Consider the following 18,095-nt stretch of genomic DNA (forward strand, 5'->3'; position numbering starts at 1 on the left):
TGCTCACAGCCACCTGCACGACCCCCTGGGGTCCTCATACCTTATCCAGCTTGGTCTCCAGATCTCCAACGCCCACTTCCACCACCTCCAAGGACGCCCTGAATGGGGACAGAACGCACGGAGTCGGGCGTGCTCCGGCGATGTGTACACAGCTGTCCGATGACGTGTATGCAAGGTGTACACAGCTGTCCGATGACGTGTATGCAAGGTGTACACAGCTGTCCGATGACGTGTATGCAAGGTGTACACAGCTGCCCGATGACGTGTATGCAAGGTGTACACAGCTGTCCGATGACGTGTATGCAAGGTGTACACAGCTGTCCGATGACGTGTACGCAAGGTGTACACAGCTGCCCGATGACGTGTATGCAAGGTGTACACAGCTGCCCGATGTCGATGACGTGTATGCAAGGTGTACACAGCTGTCCGATGACGTGTATGCAAGGTGTACACAGCTGCCCGATGACGTGTATGCAAGGTGTACACAGCTGTCCGATGACGTGTATGCAAGGTGTACACAGCTGCCCGATGACGTGTATGCAAGGTGTACACAGCTGTCCGATGACGTGTACGCAAGGTGTACACAGCTGTCCGCTGACGCAAAGTGTACATAGACACTCACCGGAACCTCGGCGAGTCCTTGAGACACTCCTCCAACTCAGCCGTGAAAGTCATGGCGAGTCCCGAGCCTCCAGGCTCCTGTTCGGGGCGTGAAAGGGCCACGTCGGGAAAACCAGCGAAAAGGGCGAAGGGAAATGAGCAGTGAGTCGTGCGCTCTGACGTCAGCACCGACGAGTGACGATTGAGGAAGAGCGACGTGAAGAGCAATTAAATAATAAGGTTTCACAGAGCGAATACCAGTAGTGAGAGATCGGGGAAATCTCAACAACCCGGGACGACTCACCGGTTAACCAGAGGTGGATGTGATGCTGCGAATCTTTGGACCTGGATTACCACAGAAACCTCCAGGCGGGAGCGCGTCACCAAATCTCGCGAGAGGTCGCTCGTGATTTTATCACTAATCGCTAACCCTGGCTCATAACAATGTTTTACTTTGAAACGGATCATATCACAAGGTCAAACAAATACATGCGACCTTTCGTAATCGACATTTGTTAAATTTTAACTTGTTTCGTTTTCCTTCACTGAGTTGATCGATCGCCAGGAGGTGGCAGCACATTCATTTCTGAAGGGATTTTGTTTTCGGTCTCGCTTCGCCTCGCCCCCTTACAGTCTGGTTCCGCCTACTTTAGATCTGTCTCCGCCCCTTTTGGCCTCACTCCTCCCATATTGTATTGTTCACTGTTCGTATTGATGTATTTACAGTCACGTGAAAAATCAAATACACCGCATGAAAAGTTTTGACATTTTCAACATATTTCAACATACAGCTATTTGATCTTCATTTCAACAATATTGATAGATAAAGGTGATATTGTGGCGGACACGAAAGCTCACTGGCGTGATGGCATCATTCCGCGCACCAAGTGGGCGGTGGCCACGCCCGAGGGGTAGGCGTGGCCTCGGGATATACACCGGACACGAAGCCCGGAGCGCTCCAGTGCTACAGTGGAGCTCTTGCAATAAAGACTCTTTTAACTTACCGCGTTGTCCGCTTCCTCCTTGCTAAACAAGCAGCGCGCGTAGCACCGCGCTTCATTGGTGACCCTCCGACGTTCTGGTCAGCCGTCGCTGACCACCCGAACACGCCACAGCAATCGCAACCAACGCGGTCACAATCAAACTCCCCGAGTTCTGGGAGGCTCAAGCTGAAGTTTGGTTCCTGCAGGCAGAAGCCCAGTTCCGACTTCGAGGCATCACGGTGGACGAGACCATGTACTGCCACGTGGTCGCCTCCCTCGGGCCCGGCACGGCCGCCCGCGTCGTGTCGGTCCTGAGGAACCCACCGGCCGACGGCAGGTACGAGGCGATCAAGCGTCTCCTCCTCGCCACGTTCGGCCTCACGGTGGACGCACGGGCCGACCGCCTCCTGGACCTCCCCGAGCTCGGTGACACGCGACCGTCGGTCCGCATGGACCATATGCTGTCGCTGATGGGCGACGAAACCCCGGATTTTCTGTTCCGAGCGCTGTTTCAACGCCAGCTGCCGGCACGAGTACGCCTCGCGTTGGCCGGTTCTGCGACGACGGAACCACGAGCTCTCGCTGCCGAGGCCGACAAGTTCTTCGCGGCTTTGGACATGCAGGCGAGTTTTGGCGCGGCCGTCGTGCATCCCAAAGCTGATGCACACCTCGTGGCTGATGCTGATGCACACCTCGCGGCCGCCACCACACCCTGCCCACCACCGCCGCCGCGGAGAAAACCGCCGCCTCCGCCGCCAACCTGGTGTTTTTTCCACGCCCAGTTCGTCCACGAGGCTCGGCAGTGTCGCCCGCCGTGCTCATTCGGCAGGTCGGGAAACGCCCGGGCCGGCCCTCGGTAGTGGCACTGAGCGCCGGCCGTTCAAACAGCCTACTGTTCATAACGGACACCTTATCCGGGCGCCGTTACCTGTGCGACACGGGAGCGCAGGTGAGTGTCGTTCCCGCCAGTACGTCCGACAAGCAAACCACGGGCCGGGGCCCCGCGCTGCTTGCTGCCAACGGTACGTCCATACGCACATACGGAAAACGCTGCCTCTCTCTGCGTTTCGGAGGGCAGGTTTTCCGGTGGTCGTTCGTCACTGCTGACGTGCCCATGGCACTGCTCGGCGCGGACTTCCTGTGCGCTAATGGGCTGTTGGTGGACGTAAAGCACAGAATCCTGGCCGTGACGTTCAGCTCGCTCGCTTGCGCGCTGCCCAGCTCCTTGAGCAGCTCACGGAGCGGCTCATCGAGCGGCTCGCCGAGCGGCTTGCTGAGCGGTTCGGTTCCGGCCAGGTTGATCGGTACGCTTCCGGCAGCGGACGAATTCACCCGCCTCCTCGCTAGCTTCCCGGCCCTCACGCGGCCCACCTTCTCGGTGGGGGCCGTCAAGCACGGGGTGGAACACCACATCCCCACCGCCGGGCCACCGGTCTACGCCCGGGCACGCCGCCTCGAGCCGACGAAGCTAGCGGTAGCTAAAGCGGCGTTCGCTACGCTGGAGCGGCTCGGCATCGTGCGGCGCTCTGAGAGTGCTTGGGCGTCGCCGCTCCACATCGTGCCAAAGCCCGGAGGGGGATGGCGACCGTGCGGGGACTACCGGCGCCTCAACGACGCCACCACCCCCAACCGCTACCCCGTCCCCCACATCCGGGACCTCTCCGCCCGGTTGGCGGGCTTGTCCTTCTTTTCAAAGGTGGACCTTATACGCGGCTACCATCAGGTCCCCGTCAGGCCGGAGGACATCCCGAAGACGGCCGTCATCACGCCATTCGGACTTTTCGAATTTCTTCGGATGCCCTTCGGGTTGAAGAATGTGGCTCAGGCATTCCAGCGACTCATGGACAGCGTCTTGCGCGACTTGGATTTCGTGTACGTCTACCTGGACGACATCCTCGTCGCCAGCGCGTCCCGCGAAGAGCACCTCCACCATCTCCGCACGCTCTTCGAACGCCTGGGCCAGCATGGCCTCATCGTGAACCCCGCCAAGTGCCGGTTCGGCGTCGCCGAAATCGACTTTTTGGGGCACCGTGTCACCAGGCACGGGGCCGTCCCCCTACCGGCCAAGGTGGAGGCGGTGAAGGGGTTTCCGTGCCCCCGCACGATCAAGGGGCTCCAGGAGTTCCTGGGCATGGTAAACTTTTACCATCGGTTCCTGCCCTGCATCGCCCAGCTCCTGCGCCCCCTGCACGAGGCCCTCCGAGGGAAGCCGGGCAAAGGTGACGTTACCTGGACCGAGCAGATGGACGCGGCGTTCATCGGCGCGAAGCTCGCCTTGGCCAACGCCACCATGCTCGCGCACCCGGCGCCCGATGCACCGATCGCCCTCACCACCGACGCCTCGGACTACGTGGTGGGCGCGGTGCACGAGCAATGGGTGCGTGGTGCTTGGCAACCGCTGGCGTTCTTCAGCTGGCAGCTTCGCCCGCCCGAACGCCGTTATAGTACCTTCGACCGCGAGTTGCTCGGGCTCCACCTGGCGGTCAGGCACTTCCGCCATCTGCTCGAGGGCCGTGCGTTCACGGCCTTCGTCGACCACAAGCCACTGGTCTTCGCGATGGGCAAGGTCACCGAGCCATGGTCGGCCCGGCAGCAGCGTCACCTCTCGGCCGTGTCCGAATATACGACGGACATCCGGCACGTCGCGGGGAAGGAGAACCCGGTGGCGGATTGCCTTTCCCGGTCCGTCGCCCACGCAGTCCACCTCGGCATGGACTATGCCCGGATGGCGGCGGACCAGGCCGCCGACCCCGACGTCCAGGCCTTGCGGACCGCCGTCACGGGCCTCCGCGTCACCGAGGTGCCGTTCGACGGCGCGGGCACGGCCCTCTGGTGCGACGTCTCCCTCGGGCGGCCTCGCCCCATCGTGCCCGCGGGCTGGCAGCGCCAGGTTTCTGACGCCATCCACGGCCTGTCCCACCCGGGCACGAGGGCCTCCCAGAGGTTGGTCGCCAACAAGTTTGTCTGGCATGGCCTCCTGAAGGCCGTCCGCGGCTGGACCAGAACGTGCCTCGCGTGCCAGCGCGCGAAGGTGCACCGACACACCCAGGCCCCATTGGCCCCGTTTGCGGTGCCGGAGCGTAGGTTCGACCACGTTCACGTGGACCTGGTGGGACCTCTGCCCCCCTCGCGGGGTTTCACCCATGTCCTCACAATGGTGGACCGCACCACCGGGTGGCCGGAGGCCATGCTTTTGGCGGCGACGATGGCGGTGGACGTCGCGCAGGCGTTCATCGCCAACTGGGTCGCCCGATTCGGCGCCCCCTCGGACATCTCGTCCGACCGCGGCCCCCAGTTCACCTCGGAGCTCTGGGGGGCGGTCACGTGGGGGCTCGGGGTCCAGCTGCACCGAACCACGGCCTACCACCCCCAGGCCAACGGCCTGTGCGAGCGGTTTGACCGCTCGTTGAAGGCTGCGCTCCGAGCCACCCTCAGCGACGGCGACTGGGCCGACAGGCTCCCCTGGGTCCTGCTGGACCTCCGGACGGCACCCAAGGACGACCTGCGCGCATCCGCGGCGGAGTTGGTCTTCGGACAACCACTGCAGGTGCCGGGCGAGTTCCTCCCCGACCCCACGGCACCATGGTCCGCGGCGCAGGAGCGCTCCGCGCTGCAGGAGACCGCCCGGAGGTTCGCTCCGGTGCCGACGGCGCACCACGGGCACCCACCCACGCACGTCGCCCCGGAGCTTCGCACCACAGAGTACGTCTTCATCCGGCACGACGCCCACCAGACACCACTGCGGCCCCCGTACGACGGGCCTTTCCGCGTGCTGGAGACCGGGGTGAAACATTTCACCTTGGACATCGGCGGTACTCCCGACCACGTCTCAGTGGATCGCATCAAACCGGCCCACCTCGACGTGGACCACCCACCGCCGGTGGCTCGGCCCCTGCGTCGAGGCCGCCCCCCTGCGGGCGGACCCCTGGCACCGCCCAGCCCCGCCGGCACGCCGCCCCCCAGTCCGGCACCCATCCCGGGTGCAGCCGCAGGCATCCCAGCTGGCATCCCTGCACCCCGGACGCCGCCAGTCGCCGGAGGGCACTTCGGCTGGGTCATCCGTTTGCCCCGCAAACTGGCCCTCCAGGTGCGCGGGAATTCTGGGGGGGGGGGGCGCGTGTGGCGGACACGAAAGCTCACTGGCATGATGGCATCATTCCGCGCACCAAGTGGGCGGCGGCCACGCCCTAGGGGTAGGCGTGGCCTCGGGATATACACCGGGCGCGCAGCCCGGAGCGCTCCAGTGCTACAGTGGAGCTCTTGCAATAAAGACTCTTTTAACTTACCGCGTTGTCCGCTTCCTCCTTGCTAAACAAGTAGCGCGTAGCACCGCGCTTCAATATAATATAACAAATATGTGGATTTGGGGTGAATATGTGGATTTGGGGTGAAATTAGCGGGGGTAGAAAAGATCAAGGTTTTGGATGGGGGAAGATAAGAGATGGTGGTGAACAGCTGTTTTAAAGACCTGGAGGGAGGAGTGGGATTGAAGAGAGTGAAGGAGTTTGTCCCAGAGGCGGGAGAAAAGTGGAATGAAGGAGTGAAGGTGAGCAGAGAGTCTTGATTTTGGCAGTTTAACCATAAGAGGGTTGCAGGCAGATCTTGTGCGACCTGTAGGAATATTTGGGGGATAGAGCCCAGAGAGAGCTGGGGGGCAAGGCCGGAGAGGAGTCGGTAGAAGACGGAAAGACCACCAACCTGCCTGCGGTGAGTGAGTGAAAGGCCCTTGGAGTTAGCTTCAGCGTGGGAGATTCCAATGATTCTGAACGCTTTGGTTTCAACAGCGTGAAGACGAGCTAGGTGTGAGGCAGGTGCACCAGCCCAGATGGCAGAGCAGTGTTCCATTGAGCTGCGGATGAAAGCCTTGTATGTGGTGAGGAGCTCAGGTGTGCCAAGGAAGGACTTCGCACGACGGAGGATGCCCAGTCGGCGACTGGCTTTGGAGGCCAGATTTGAAATGTGGTTTTCCCAGGAAAGATCATGGCAGATAGTGAGACCCACAAGCTTGAGTGACAGAACTTCTTGGAGAGGATTATTCAGAAAGTGGATGGGAGGGTTGTCCAGTCGGTCTTTTCGGAGAGACATCGTAAGAGTGTGAGATTTCTCAGGATTGAAAGACATGTTCCACTTGTTTGCCCAGTCTGTGATTTTGTCCAGGTCTGCAGAGAGTAAGGAGGCTGCAGACTGCCGATCTGAGGGATGAGGAATGGAGCGACAGAGAGTAGAGTCATCAGCAAAGAGATAGAGAGGATTTTCAAGAGAGTCCAAGAGATCATTGATGAAGACCAGAAAAAGCACAGGGCCCAGAACACTGCCTTGGGGAACTCCAGCCTGAACAGGAAGAGGAAATGAGAGAACCCCATTCAGGGCCACACGTTGACTACGACTAGAGAGGAAGTCCTCCAGCCATGCGTGGAGATTTCCATGGATACCAAAGGAGGAGGGGTTTGGTGAGCAGAGCAGGGTGCCAGACCGTATCGAAGGCACGTGATATGTCAAGGGAGGCAGCTCTAATTTCCTGTTTGGCATTGAGGACTTCCATCCATTGTTGAGAAAGCAGAAGCAGCATGTCCAGAGTAGAGTGACCCGGTCTGAAACCAAATTGATGATCAGAGATCAAGCCATTGGAGAAGAGGAAAGATTTCATATCCGAAGGAATGATGGATTCCATGACTTTGCTGATAATTGGGAGAAGGCTGATTGGTCTGTAGTTGCTAGGATCTGTTTTTGAACCTTTTTTGTGCAAAGCGGTGATGTTGACTGATTTACAAGCAGATGGCAGATGACTTTGGGCAAAAGAGAGGGTGAAGAGAACAGAGAGATGGAGTGAAAGAGCGGAAGAACAGGATTTTAGGACCCGTGGGCTGATACCGTCAGGACCAGTTGCAGAATCAGAGTCGAGGGTTGACAGAAACTTTTCCACCTTGTCAGGAGGAAAGGACACAGAGTCCAGGAGCAGCTGGGTACGACTGGGTACGGTGGGTACAGAGAGGGATGGGTTTGGGACACAAGATTTAGAGGCAAACACAGAGTTGAGGCATTCAGCTTTTTCACATGCGGAGTCAGCCGTGTAGCCGTTTGAGGTGAGGGAGGGGATGGAGGGGGAACAAACACCAGAAACAGATTTGACCAGACGCCACCAGGATTTGGAAGAGGGAGACAGATAAGAGAGTTCGGTCTTGAGAACGGTGAGATATTGTTTCCTGGCTCTCCTGAGGGTGGACAGACACTTGTTTCGGGCTTTGTGAAAGGAAATGAGATTTCCTTCCGTTGGATTTGTTTTCCAGGAGACGAAAGCAAGTTGTTTCTGGGTAACAGCCTCACCACAAGATTCCATGTACCATGGACGGGAGGAAGGGTATGACAACTGAAGACGAGATGGGATAAATCTGTGCATGAGAGAGAGCAATTTACTTTGGAAGAATTCCCAGGATGAGTTGATGTCAGAGGCGGTAGAGATGGGAGACCAGTCCAGATGATTGATGGCTGCTTGAAGACCGTGCCAGTTGGCCTGAGTGAAATGCCAGACTCGTCGACGCTGAGGAGGCTCTCTGAGAATGGTCAGAGAGATGTCCACTTCAACAAGCACATGATCAGATGAGCCTATTGGAGCAGAAGAAGAGCAGCAGACATTTTCAGGGAAGTTAGTAATAACCAAGTCCAGAAGAGAAGATGCTCCGTTGACTGAGATCCGGGTCGGGAAATTGACAGATTGTGTCAGTCCCAGTGAGTCGCAGAAGTCCTTTACTGAGGAGCTATGGCTGGTGGGAGAGGTACTGTTACATATTTATGTGAATGTATGTGAATTACCATTCAGGTCTTTGCTTATCCATGTGTAGTAGATTAAGGGTTGTTGTGGTTGGAGGGTCAGGAGCCCTTCGGAAAAAGAAACCGGAAACGGAAGAAAAAAAGACACGAGGAAGAAAAGCGACGAGTAGTCTTCTTCCTCGCCCCGCTCCGACGAAAGGTGGGATCGACCTTGCGCCGCGTGGAAAAGCGGCGTTCCGAAGCCCGTCTGGCGAGAGGAGTTACTGGGACGTGTACTTACCCGGTGGAGACGTCAAGTTGACGTGGGGCCGTGCATCGACCCCGCGTCTGGCACCGTTCGCGGCACCGTCTAAAAAGACGCGTCCGGGTCGCACGTTGGGGCCTAACATGCCTGGCAAGCGGCGTGGGGCTTTTGGCTTGCTTTACCGTACCCGCTTCGCGTGGCCACGAGGGGCTGCAGCCGTGGTGCCTGGTACGATACCTGCCCGGTGGAGACACGTCCACCCGGGGTTCGTTCAACCGCCCGAGTGCGGCGACGCCGACCAGCATCTTGGTCAGGAGGGGCCCAGAGACATTGTGAGGGGCAGAGATCAAAAGGGGGTCGTGAGTACAGAAGGGGACACACATATATAAGATGGCCATCTTACTCGTCTAGGGGATTGATTGGGGATTGTGAATTGTTGATGGTGGATTGCTCGGGGAAAATCTCCGTGGTTGTATCATTGAAATGGTATGGTATCATTACCATTGAAATATATTCTTGAACATCAGTTTTCTCTTGGGTGGAATTCATATGGATTGCGTGGCGAAAGCGCATATATAATACAACTTTCTGGCGAAGTTCCTCTCACGGTCCGGGGGTCACCGAGACCAGGTATTCACCGAGGGGACCACGTAACAGAATTGGGGGCTCGTCCAAATTACGATTTGCGGCTTCGCAATTGGGTCTACGTCCGGGATCTAAAATTGTATTTGTATAAAATAATAAAATAATATTTTTATTAATTAAAATTTATTAATTAAGTATTAATTGGTAAATTTTTGGGGGAAATTGGGGTAAAGTCTTGGGTGAAGGTTAACAGGTGTTAACGATAGTCACCATGGCGTTTGTGGCACAGAACTTTGCGGTAACACCGAGTGAGGCACAGTTCCGAGCGTTACTAAAGTCGGACCTCTTGAAATTGGCCAAACATTTTAACTTGGAGGTCCGAACTAATTTGAGGAAGGCAGAGTTGCAGACCACGGTGATACAATCTATGGTGGGATTAGGAACATGGGACGAGTTAGCCTGGGAGTGGCTAACCGAAGAACCAGAAGACGTTGAGCTCCGGAAACTGGAGTTGCAATTACGGAGCCAGGAACGGATCAAAGAAGAAGAAAGGAAAGCAGAAGAGAGGAGAGAAGAGAAACAAGCAGAGGAAAGGAGAGTGGAACGAGAACTCCAGGAAAGGTTAGCAGAAGAAGAAAGGAAAGCAGAAAAGGAAAGAGCAGAAGAAGAAAGGAGAGGGGAATGAGAACTCCAGGAAAGGTTAGAAAGGATGAAAACAAGGGAACTCGAAGCAGAGGAGAGAAAAGCGGAAAGGGAATTAAAGGAACGTGACATGGAGCTTCAGCAAGAAATTAAATTCAAGGAGCTGGAGTTAATGAGAGAACGGGGAGAGGCACCACCCTTGCTGACGGGGTCGACACCTAACCAGAAAACCTGGGATGTGGGCAGACATGTGAGGCTGGTTCCACCGTTCAGTGAAAAGGGAGTCGCGAAATTTTTTCCACACTTTGAGAAAGTGGCTCGACAATTAAACTGGCCGGAGGAGGCCTGGACCATACTCGTGCAAAGTGTGCTGGTGGGAAAAGCTCAAGAGATTTATTCGGCGCTACCAATGGACCAATGTGCAGAGTATGAGGTACTGAAGAAGCACATCCTCAAAGCCTATGAGTTGGTTCCGGAAGCTTACAGGCAAAAATTCAGGAATGCCAGGAAGAGGGAGAGTGAGACCCATGTGGAGTTTGCCAGAGTGAAAGAAAACATGTTTGATCGGTGGTGTGAGTCAAAAGGAGTCGGGAAAAACTTCGAAACATTGCGTGACTTGATCCTGGTGGAGGAATTTCAGCAGTGTGTCCACGAGGACATCAAAGTGTACCTGCAGGAAAAGAAAGTACCAAAGTTGTGGGACGCAGCCCCCATGGCAGATGATTATGCCTTAACCCACCGAATAGGGGTCCACGAACCTAACTCCTCGCCTAGATCTCCGCAGGGGAGGTGGGGAACAGCAGGTGCGGAGAACGACAATACATGGCGGCGACCTCGAGAGGATTATGGGGACAACGCGGATACCCCACCTGTTCGAAATCAGAGGGATGCGGGCCCAAGACAAACTTATATTTCGGGGGGCCCAAGGCAGACCACGAGTTTTTCCTCCGGGCCTACTTGCGCTTTTTGCAAGAAACCTGGACACTTGATGTCCAGTTGTTACCGCATGAAAAGGGAAGACCCAGAGTGGAGTCCGACTATTACGACTCCAAATGCAATGGCCATTGTGAGAAATCGCCATCAAAAGGGTTACCAACCATTTATTTCAGAGGGGTTTGTGTCACTGGATGGAGCCTCGACTAACCGGAGACCGGTTAGGATATTGAGGGACACAGGAGCACATCAATCTTTAATGCTTGAAGGCATTTTGCCATGGTCCGAGGAGACGGCAACGGGGGATAGTGTTCGTTTACAGGGGATCGGGGGCGGTGTTAGTGCTCCACTTCATGTCATCCATTTGGAGTCCGATTTGGTGTCAGGACCGGTCACCGTCGGTTTACAAGCCACGCTTCCTGTAGAGGGTGTATCTGTGGTTATCGGGAATGATTTGGCCGGGGGTCAAGTTTATGGTAACCTGAGGGTTGGTAAAGAGCCCAGCAGGGAAAATAACACCACACCAGCTCGGGATGGCGACAAAAGTGCCAAGTTATTTGTAGGGGGACTGAACTTCAAAACAGAGGAAGAAGTTCTGACCTCTGTCTTCAACAGATATGGGCCGCTGGTGGAAGTGCGGTTGGTAAGAGACTGGGAAACGCAACAGTCAAGAGGGTTCGGCTTTGTCACGTTTGCCAGCACAAAAGACGCCAGAGAGGCAGAGAAGAATTGGAATGGCAAGGATTTGGAGGGTCGGACCATAACAGTAGGGAAGGCATTTCGTAGGCGTCGAGAGGTCTACAGGAGTGGACAACTGGGCGGTAGTTTTGGTGGTGGCCGCAATCAATATTATTAGGGAGGCTCCCTGAGTTACGGCAGCTCCCGAAGGAAGGATTGGCAAAGTAGTGGCCGAGAAGGAGACCGCTATTCATGGGACTACAGGGACAAGTGGTCCCACCATAATTATTAGGGAAGTTCTGAGAAGTTGAAGCACTGAATGCGGCGGAGCCGCCGAGCCAAGATTCCTACACGGATTAACCGTGAACGCCGTTCCTAAAGGCGTCCATGTAGTGAACTTTCATGCACGGACTAACCGTGAACTCCACGTTCCTCAAGGCGCCCATGTAGAGAACTTTCCTGCACGGACTAACCGTGAACTCCACGTTCCTAAAGGCATCCATGTAGTGAATACTCGGCTTGGCCTCCCGGAAAAAGTGCTATCGAGTTGCTTAACTTTGGATCTTTGATCAACCCCTTAACCTTCATTCACAAGAAACTGACGGTCAAAGTCAGAGGGTCATGAGATGGAGTTTGATTTGGCAGGGACAATGTCGTTGCTGGTGCTTAGTCCAGAGTGAGTAATCTGGAGGGGTTGTGGTGAAATTTTGGTTGCTTTATTTTTAAGTGATAACTGTGCCCGGGGGGAACTGATAAGGTGGGGGGGTTGAGTTATCTGGTTTGTTTCTCCAAATTGGCCGGCAAAGAAAGTTTTCGCTGGGTTCAAACTTTCTTTCTTGAAGGGGGGGAGTGTTACATATTTATGTGAATGTATGTGAATTACCATTCAGGTCTTTGCTTATCCATGTGTAGTAGATTAAGGGTTGTTGTGGTTGGAGGGTCAGGAGCCCTTCGGAAAAAGAAACCGGAAACGGAAGAAAAAAAGACACGAGGAAGAAAAGCGACGAGTAGTCTTCTTCCTCGCCCCGCTCCGACGAAAGGTGGGATCGACCTTGCGCCGCGTGGAAAAGCGGCGTTCCGAAGCCCGTCTGGCGAGAGGAGTTACTGGGACGTGTACTTACCCGGTGGAGACGTCAAGTTGACGTGGGGCCGTGCATCGACCCCGCGTCTGGCACCGTTCGCGGCACCGTCTAAAAAGACGCGTCCGGGTCGCACGTTGGGGCCTAACACGCCTGGCAAGCGGCGTGGGGCTTTTGGCTTGCTTTACCGTACCCGCTTCGCGTGGCCACGAGGGGCTGCAGCCGTGGTGCCTGGTACGATACCTGCCCGGTGGAGACACGTCCACCCGGGGTTCGTTCAACCGCCCGAGTGCGGCGACGCCGACCAGCATCTTGGTCAGGAGGGGCCCAGAGACATTGTGAGGGGCAGAGACCAAAAGGGGGTCGTGAGTACAGAAGGGGACACACATATATAAGATGGCCATCTTACTCGTCTAGGGGATTGATTGGGGATTGTGAATTGTTGATGGTGGATTGCTCGGGGAAAATCTCCGTGGTTGTATCATTGAAATGGTATGGTATCATTACCATTGAAATATATTCTTGAACATCAGTTTTCTCTTGGGTGGAATTCATATGGATTGCGTGGCGAAAGCGCATACAACTTTCTGGCGAAGTTCCTCTCACGGTCCGGGGGTCACCGAGACCAGGTATTCACCGAGGGGACCACGTAACAGGTACCCACACCCAGCCAACTGGCATGATGACAATTGAAATCACTACATATGAGGAAGAGAGAGTTGGGATGGGTAGATAGAAGCTGGTCCATATTATCAGACAGCGAGATGTAGATGGAGTCATCACTGTTTGGTGGATGGTACAACACACATATTGTTATGAATTATGGTAGAGCAATATGTAGAGCAGAGTAGATCTGAGTAGGTAAAATGCTCCGGGATGTCGCGATAGCTAGAACCCACCATGTACCTTTAAGTTAGTATGTGTAGGCGTATGCCGGGATAATTGCGTATATATTTCCTGTACGGGGACAGGAAGTGTTAAGTAGTTAGGGCGATAAGGGTAACTTTGTGTGTTTTCCCACCCCTGTGGTCAATCCAATGTCCCTTTTGGCATCGCACCTAGACAGTAGGAATTCATGCCCCAAGCACACCTACATTAATTAATTCCCTGCCCTTTTACATCAATGGAACAACACCAACCAAAACGCACCCTGCTGAGACACGATGAGAAGGGGGTGGATCTTTTGACGTCATGGGGAAGGGCGGACGAATGGACGTCACGAGAGGGCGGGACAGTGCGTGAGGGAAGTGACGACACGAAGGAGAAGAAGAGGAGTTCGGAGTTGGACACGAGGCAGAGCAGACGCCATTTGGGGGAGCTGAGAGGATTCAGTCGTGATAGAGTGCACTGGACATTTTTCCCCTCTCGTTCTTTCCTGCCTTCGTTCCCTCCATCTTCCCTGCGATTGGATCGCGTGGGCGGCTGTCGTGCCGAGGTTCGCCCCATTGTTGGCCGTATTCGTGGCCTCTTGCGCACCATCGCCAACCACTCACGATCTCCAAGGCGCCGGGCAGAGACGGCAGCCCTAGAAACCGTGGTCCTTCGGACGGGGCGAGCGTTTGAGAATTGCGGGACGAGAGGACTGGGGTCGGCGAGCGAGTCGCGTCGGGGAGACCACTCCCGCCCACGTGTCAGGGCCTAGCCATCCGAGGCCTGCACGATCTCCACGCCACGCTCCCGAGCGAGCAAAGCTAAGAACGCACCACACACACACACCCTCTTTGTTCATTTCGTCATCTGCCCTGTGGTTTGTTTAATAACTCTGTTGAGCGGGAGTACTCCATATAGGGGGTTTAGAGCATCATATTTCTTTGTTCTCGGAACCGTTAATAAATCCTTATATTATTTTCTGAATATATCTGAACGCAGTTTCCTGTTGGATTTTAATCGGTAAGGCTGCGGAGCTTTGCTGTGTCCGCCATTCCGCGCGTTTGTGCCTGATTTGGAATCCGCTATTGAGTTTTCGCCTCGGGAGTTAAAAGCCTCGCAATTGGCCATCCGCAACTGTGGTGTTAATTGCGGTTGCGTGACAATATGAACAAAAGGTGGGAGCGAAGTGGAAGCCGTAGCCAAAGGTATTCCTGGGGGTGAGGTGGAGAGAGGGCAGTGCAGGGCGAGTGAGGAAGAGTTTTTTTTATAAAGGTAGCAACCCCACCTCCAGGACGAGGCTCAGGTCTATCATACCGGAGGAGGGAGTAACCTGGGAGAGATACCAAGGAATCAGAGACATCATGAAGGAGGAAAGTTTCTGTTAAGCAGATCACGTCTGGTTTGTCAGAAGCAACCTGTATGGAGAGATCAGTCAAGTTTGAGCGAAGGCCCCGGACGTTTGAGGTCCATACCATTAATGAAGAGGAAGGGGGAGCATCGGATACAGAACGGGGGGGGGGGTTAGGGTAAGATGTGGAAGAGGAGGAAGTGAAGAGGAACATTATCCTCTTAGCTCTTTCACGAGCCTCGATCTTGTATCAAAAAAAAAAAAAAAGTGGTGGGGAGAGCTGTTGAAGGTGTGTCAGAGATTTCAGAATAGCTTGGAGAAAGGGAAGAATGGGGCGGACAAAAGTTTTGATGGTGATTGGGTGAGGCACAGTGAGGTGTTATTTGAGGAGGGGGAAGAGCGAGGCAGAAGGTTGGGGGAGATGAAGGTGAAAGTTGGAAGGGGGAAGAAGCGGGGAGGATGCTTTGAGGAGGGGTGAGAGGGGAGTCTAGGAGGGGAGGAGCGAGGGAGAGTCTCTTAGGGGAGGGGTGTGGGGGGAGTTTAGGAGGGAACGGGCAAAGGGAGAGATTTGAAAGGGATGGGTGATGGGGAAGATTTGGAGGGGAGGGGCAAGGGGGAAGATTTGAAAGATGGGTGATGGGGAAGATTTGGAGGGGAGGGGCAAGGGGGTAGATTTGGAGGGGAGGGGTGATGGGGAAGTTTTGGAGGGGAGGGGTGATGGGGAAGATTTGGAGGGGAGGGGCAAGGGGGAAGATTTGAAAGGGATGGGTGATGGGGAAGATTTGGAGGGGAGGGGCAAGGGGGTAGATTTGGAGGGGAGGGGTGATGGGGAAGTTTTGGAGGGGAGGGGATGCACAAATCATGTGCAAGAAATGCACAAATCACATGCACAAATCCCCCCACAACATCTCGGTGGGATTTAGATCCGGGGTTTGACTTGGCCATTCCAGAACCCTCCTTTCTTTTCAGCCATTCCATGGTGGATTTACTGGTATGTTTAGGGTCATTGTCATGTTGCAAGGTCCACCTTCGGTTGAGCTTCAACTTTCTGACAGATGGCCTCACATTATCCTCAAGCACCCTCTGGTACAATGAAGAATTCATAGTGGATTCTATGATGGTGAGCTGCCCAGGCCCTGATGCAGCAAAGCTGCCCCAAACCATAATATTTCCACCACCATGCTTTACAGTTGGTATCAGGTTCTTGTGGTCAAATGCTGTCTTTGGTTTTCGCCAAACATGTTTTATGGTACTGTGGCCAAATAGCTCTACCTTTGACTCATCTGTCCAGAGCACATTGTTCCAGAAGTGCTGGTCTTTGCCGAGGTGTTCATTGGCAAACTTTAGCTTTGCCCTGATGTTCTTTCTGGACAGCAAAGGTTTCCTCCTGGCACGCCTCCCATGTAGATCAAATTTGTGCACCCTCTTTCTAATGGTAGACTCGTGCACTTTGACATGAACAGTGGCAAGAGCTACCTGTAGGTCCCGTGGTGACATTCTGGGGTTCTTAGAGACTTCTTTCAGCATCTTGCGGTCTGCTCTCGGGCTGAACTTGCTGGGGCGGCCTGGCCCGAACAAGTTGGCAGTTGTTTGGAATCTTCTCCACATGTAGATGATCTTCCGGACAGTCGAATGATTGATTTCAAATTGTTTGGAGATCTTTTTAAATCCTTTCCCAGACTCGTAAGCATCTATAACCTTCTTTCTGAAGGCCTCAGAGAGCTCTTTTGATCTAGGCATGGTGACGCCGCACACTTCAACAACAAAGAGCAAAACCAAACGAAATGTCTGAGGTTTAAATAAGACAGGTTACTCCAAGATCCTCTCTAACGATGTTCTAATCATTTGCACCTGAGCTGGTACACCTGATTCTAATGTTAGGTATTTGAAGTAGTGATAAATGTAGGGGGGCCAACGGTGTACTTACTTTTTCCACATGTGAAATTTGCATTTATGTTTATTTAAATTATACAATGGACTACAAAATGTAAATGTTTCATGATATTTGTTATATTATATCACCTTTATCTATCAATATTGTTGAAATGAAGATCAAATAGCCGTATGTTGAAATTTGTTGAAAAAGTCAAAACTTTACATGGGGTGTACCTACTTTTTCACGTGACTGTATGTGGTGTTTTCCTCGACGACAGGTTCAGAATTGTCGATGCAGTTTCTTGGTAAAGGTTACACTGGGTGGTTTGCCATTGCCTTCTTAGCAGTAGTTACTGCAGTAATTTGTAAATTGTTCAAGGTGCCGGCGATGACTCGCCTCCTCTTTGAGAGGGACACCATGGGGTCTTCATCGTCCACCAACTAATTGCAGCAGACGGGACGCCCAATTTAACGTCCATCCGATGGACGGTGAATAAACACTTTGATGAATCATTCTTTTGTCAAACACCAGGATGACAGTTTAGAGCAGGGTTGGGATTCGAACCCAGGTGAGACAGTTTATAATGACAGGTGTGCGTACCTGGAGGCCATATAGAGGGATGGATAAATTGATAAGTGTCACTTTTGTCGACACTTTTTGTGAAAACTCATCAAACAATTCGTATTAGGATCGAGTTGGATGCTGGATGTATTTAGGGCCAAATATGGAATAAAATCACATTTATGATCGCATATGGTAAAAAAAAACAAAAAAAACTCATCGATCTCGCTGTGATTTTGAATGAGAAACATTTCCACTTTCACGAGCAACAGCACCGGGGGTTGTCGGGCAACACGGGGTCCCTCCTCTCACCCAACCACTCCCTCTAGACTCCCACCTCACCTCTTCCCCTTCCTCCTCTCCTCCCATTACACCACCCTTCCTTCCTCCTCCTTCTCCCCTCCCACACAACCACTTCCTCCCCCTCCTCACCACCTTCTCTGCTTACTCCCCCCCTCCTCCACAGCACCCCCATCCCCTCTTTCCTCCCCTCTCCTCCCACACAACCACTTCCCCTCCCTCCCACCCCATCCTCATCCTCATCCTCCGCACCGCCAATTCTCCTCCCTCCTCCCCTTCACACCACTCATTCCCCTCCCATCCCCTCCTCCCACCCCAGCCTCGCCCTCCACACCACCCATTCCCCTCCCTCCTCCTCCCACCCCAACCTCGCCTTCCACACCACCCAATTCCCCTCCAGCCTCCCCTCAACCTCTCATCCTCCTACCCTCTCACACCACCGCTTGAAAGGTACTGATCAGTTATAAGCGACACCTCACTGTGTCCAGCAGACAGAAAGTAAATGTGTTTGGGGGTGATGGTATGAGGAGCTATAACTATAAGAAAGAGGTTGGTGAGGTGGGGGTGATGGTATGAGGGGCTATAACTATAAGATAGAGGTTGGTGAGGTGGGGGTGATGGTATGAGG

At 54.2% G+C, this 18,095-nt stretch overlaps 2 protein-coding genes across 14 annotated transcripts in view; one reads left to right on the forward strand and one right to left on the reverse strand.

Moving 5' to 3' along the window:
• The window catches only part of LOC137421371 (arf-GAP with coiled-coil, ANK repeat and PH domain-containing protein 2), a 34,483-nt gene extending 33,289 nt beyond the window's left edge, over window positions 1-1,194 (reverse strand). For 5 of the 10 annotated variants that reach the window (XM_078771469.1, XM_078771472.1, XM_078771468.1 and 2 more), the window contains exons 1-3: window positions 905-1,043; window positions 623-699; window positions 41-98 (exon numbers count right to left, since the gene is read on the reverse strand). In XM_078771469.1, the coding sequence (XP_078627595.1) occupies window positions 41-98; window positions 623-675 (111 nt within the window). In that variant the 5' untranslated portion in view covers window positions 676-699; window positions 905-1,043. Of the gene's footprint in view, window positions 1-40; window positions 99-622; window positions 789-904 lie in introns of those variants that run through there. The other 5 variants (XM_078771473.1, XM_078771470.1, XM_068107365.2 and 2 more) reach the window with 5 other exon arrangements.
• The window catches only part of LOC137421372 (uncharacterized), a 73,920-nt gene that overhangs the window by 27,896 nt on the left and 27,929 nt on the right, over window positions 1-18,095 (forward strand). For 2 of the 4 annotated variants that reach the window (XM_078771480.1, XM_078771478.1), the window contains exon 1: window positions 17,957-18,016. The exons of the other annotated variants lie outside the window; for them this stretch is intronic. The gene's annotated coding sequence lies outside the window, so the exon portion shown is untranslated. Of the gene's footprint in view, window positions 1-17,956; window positions 18,017-18,095 lie in introns of those variants that run through there. 4 annotated transcript variants of the gene reach the window in all.

This window comes from Myxine glutinosa, chromosome 2 (genome assembly GCF_964187855.1).
Source record: "Myxine glutinosa chromosome 2, kmMyxGlut1.1, whole genome shotgun sequence".
NCBI classification, from domain to species: Eukaryota; Metazoa; Chordata; class Myxini; order Myxiniformes; family Myxinidae; genus Myxine; species Myxine glutinosa.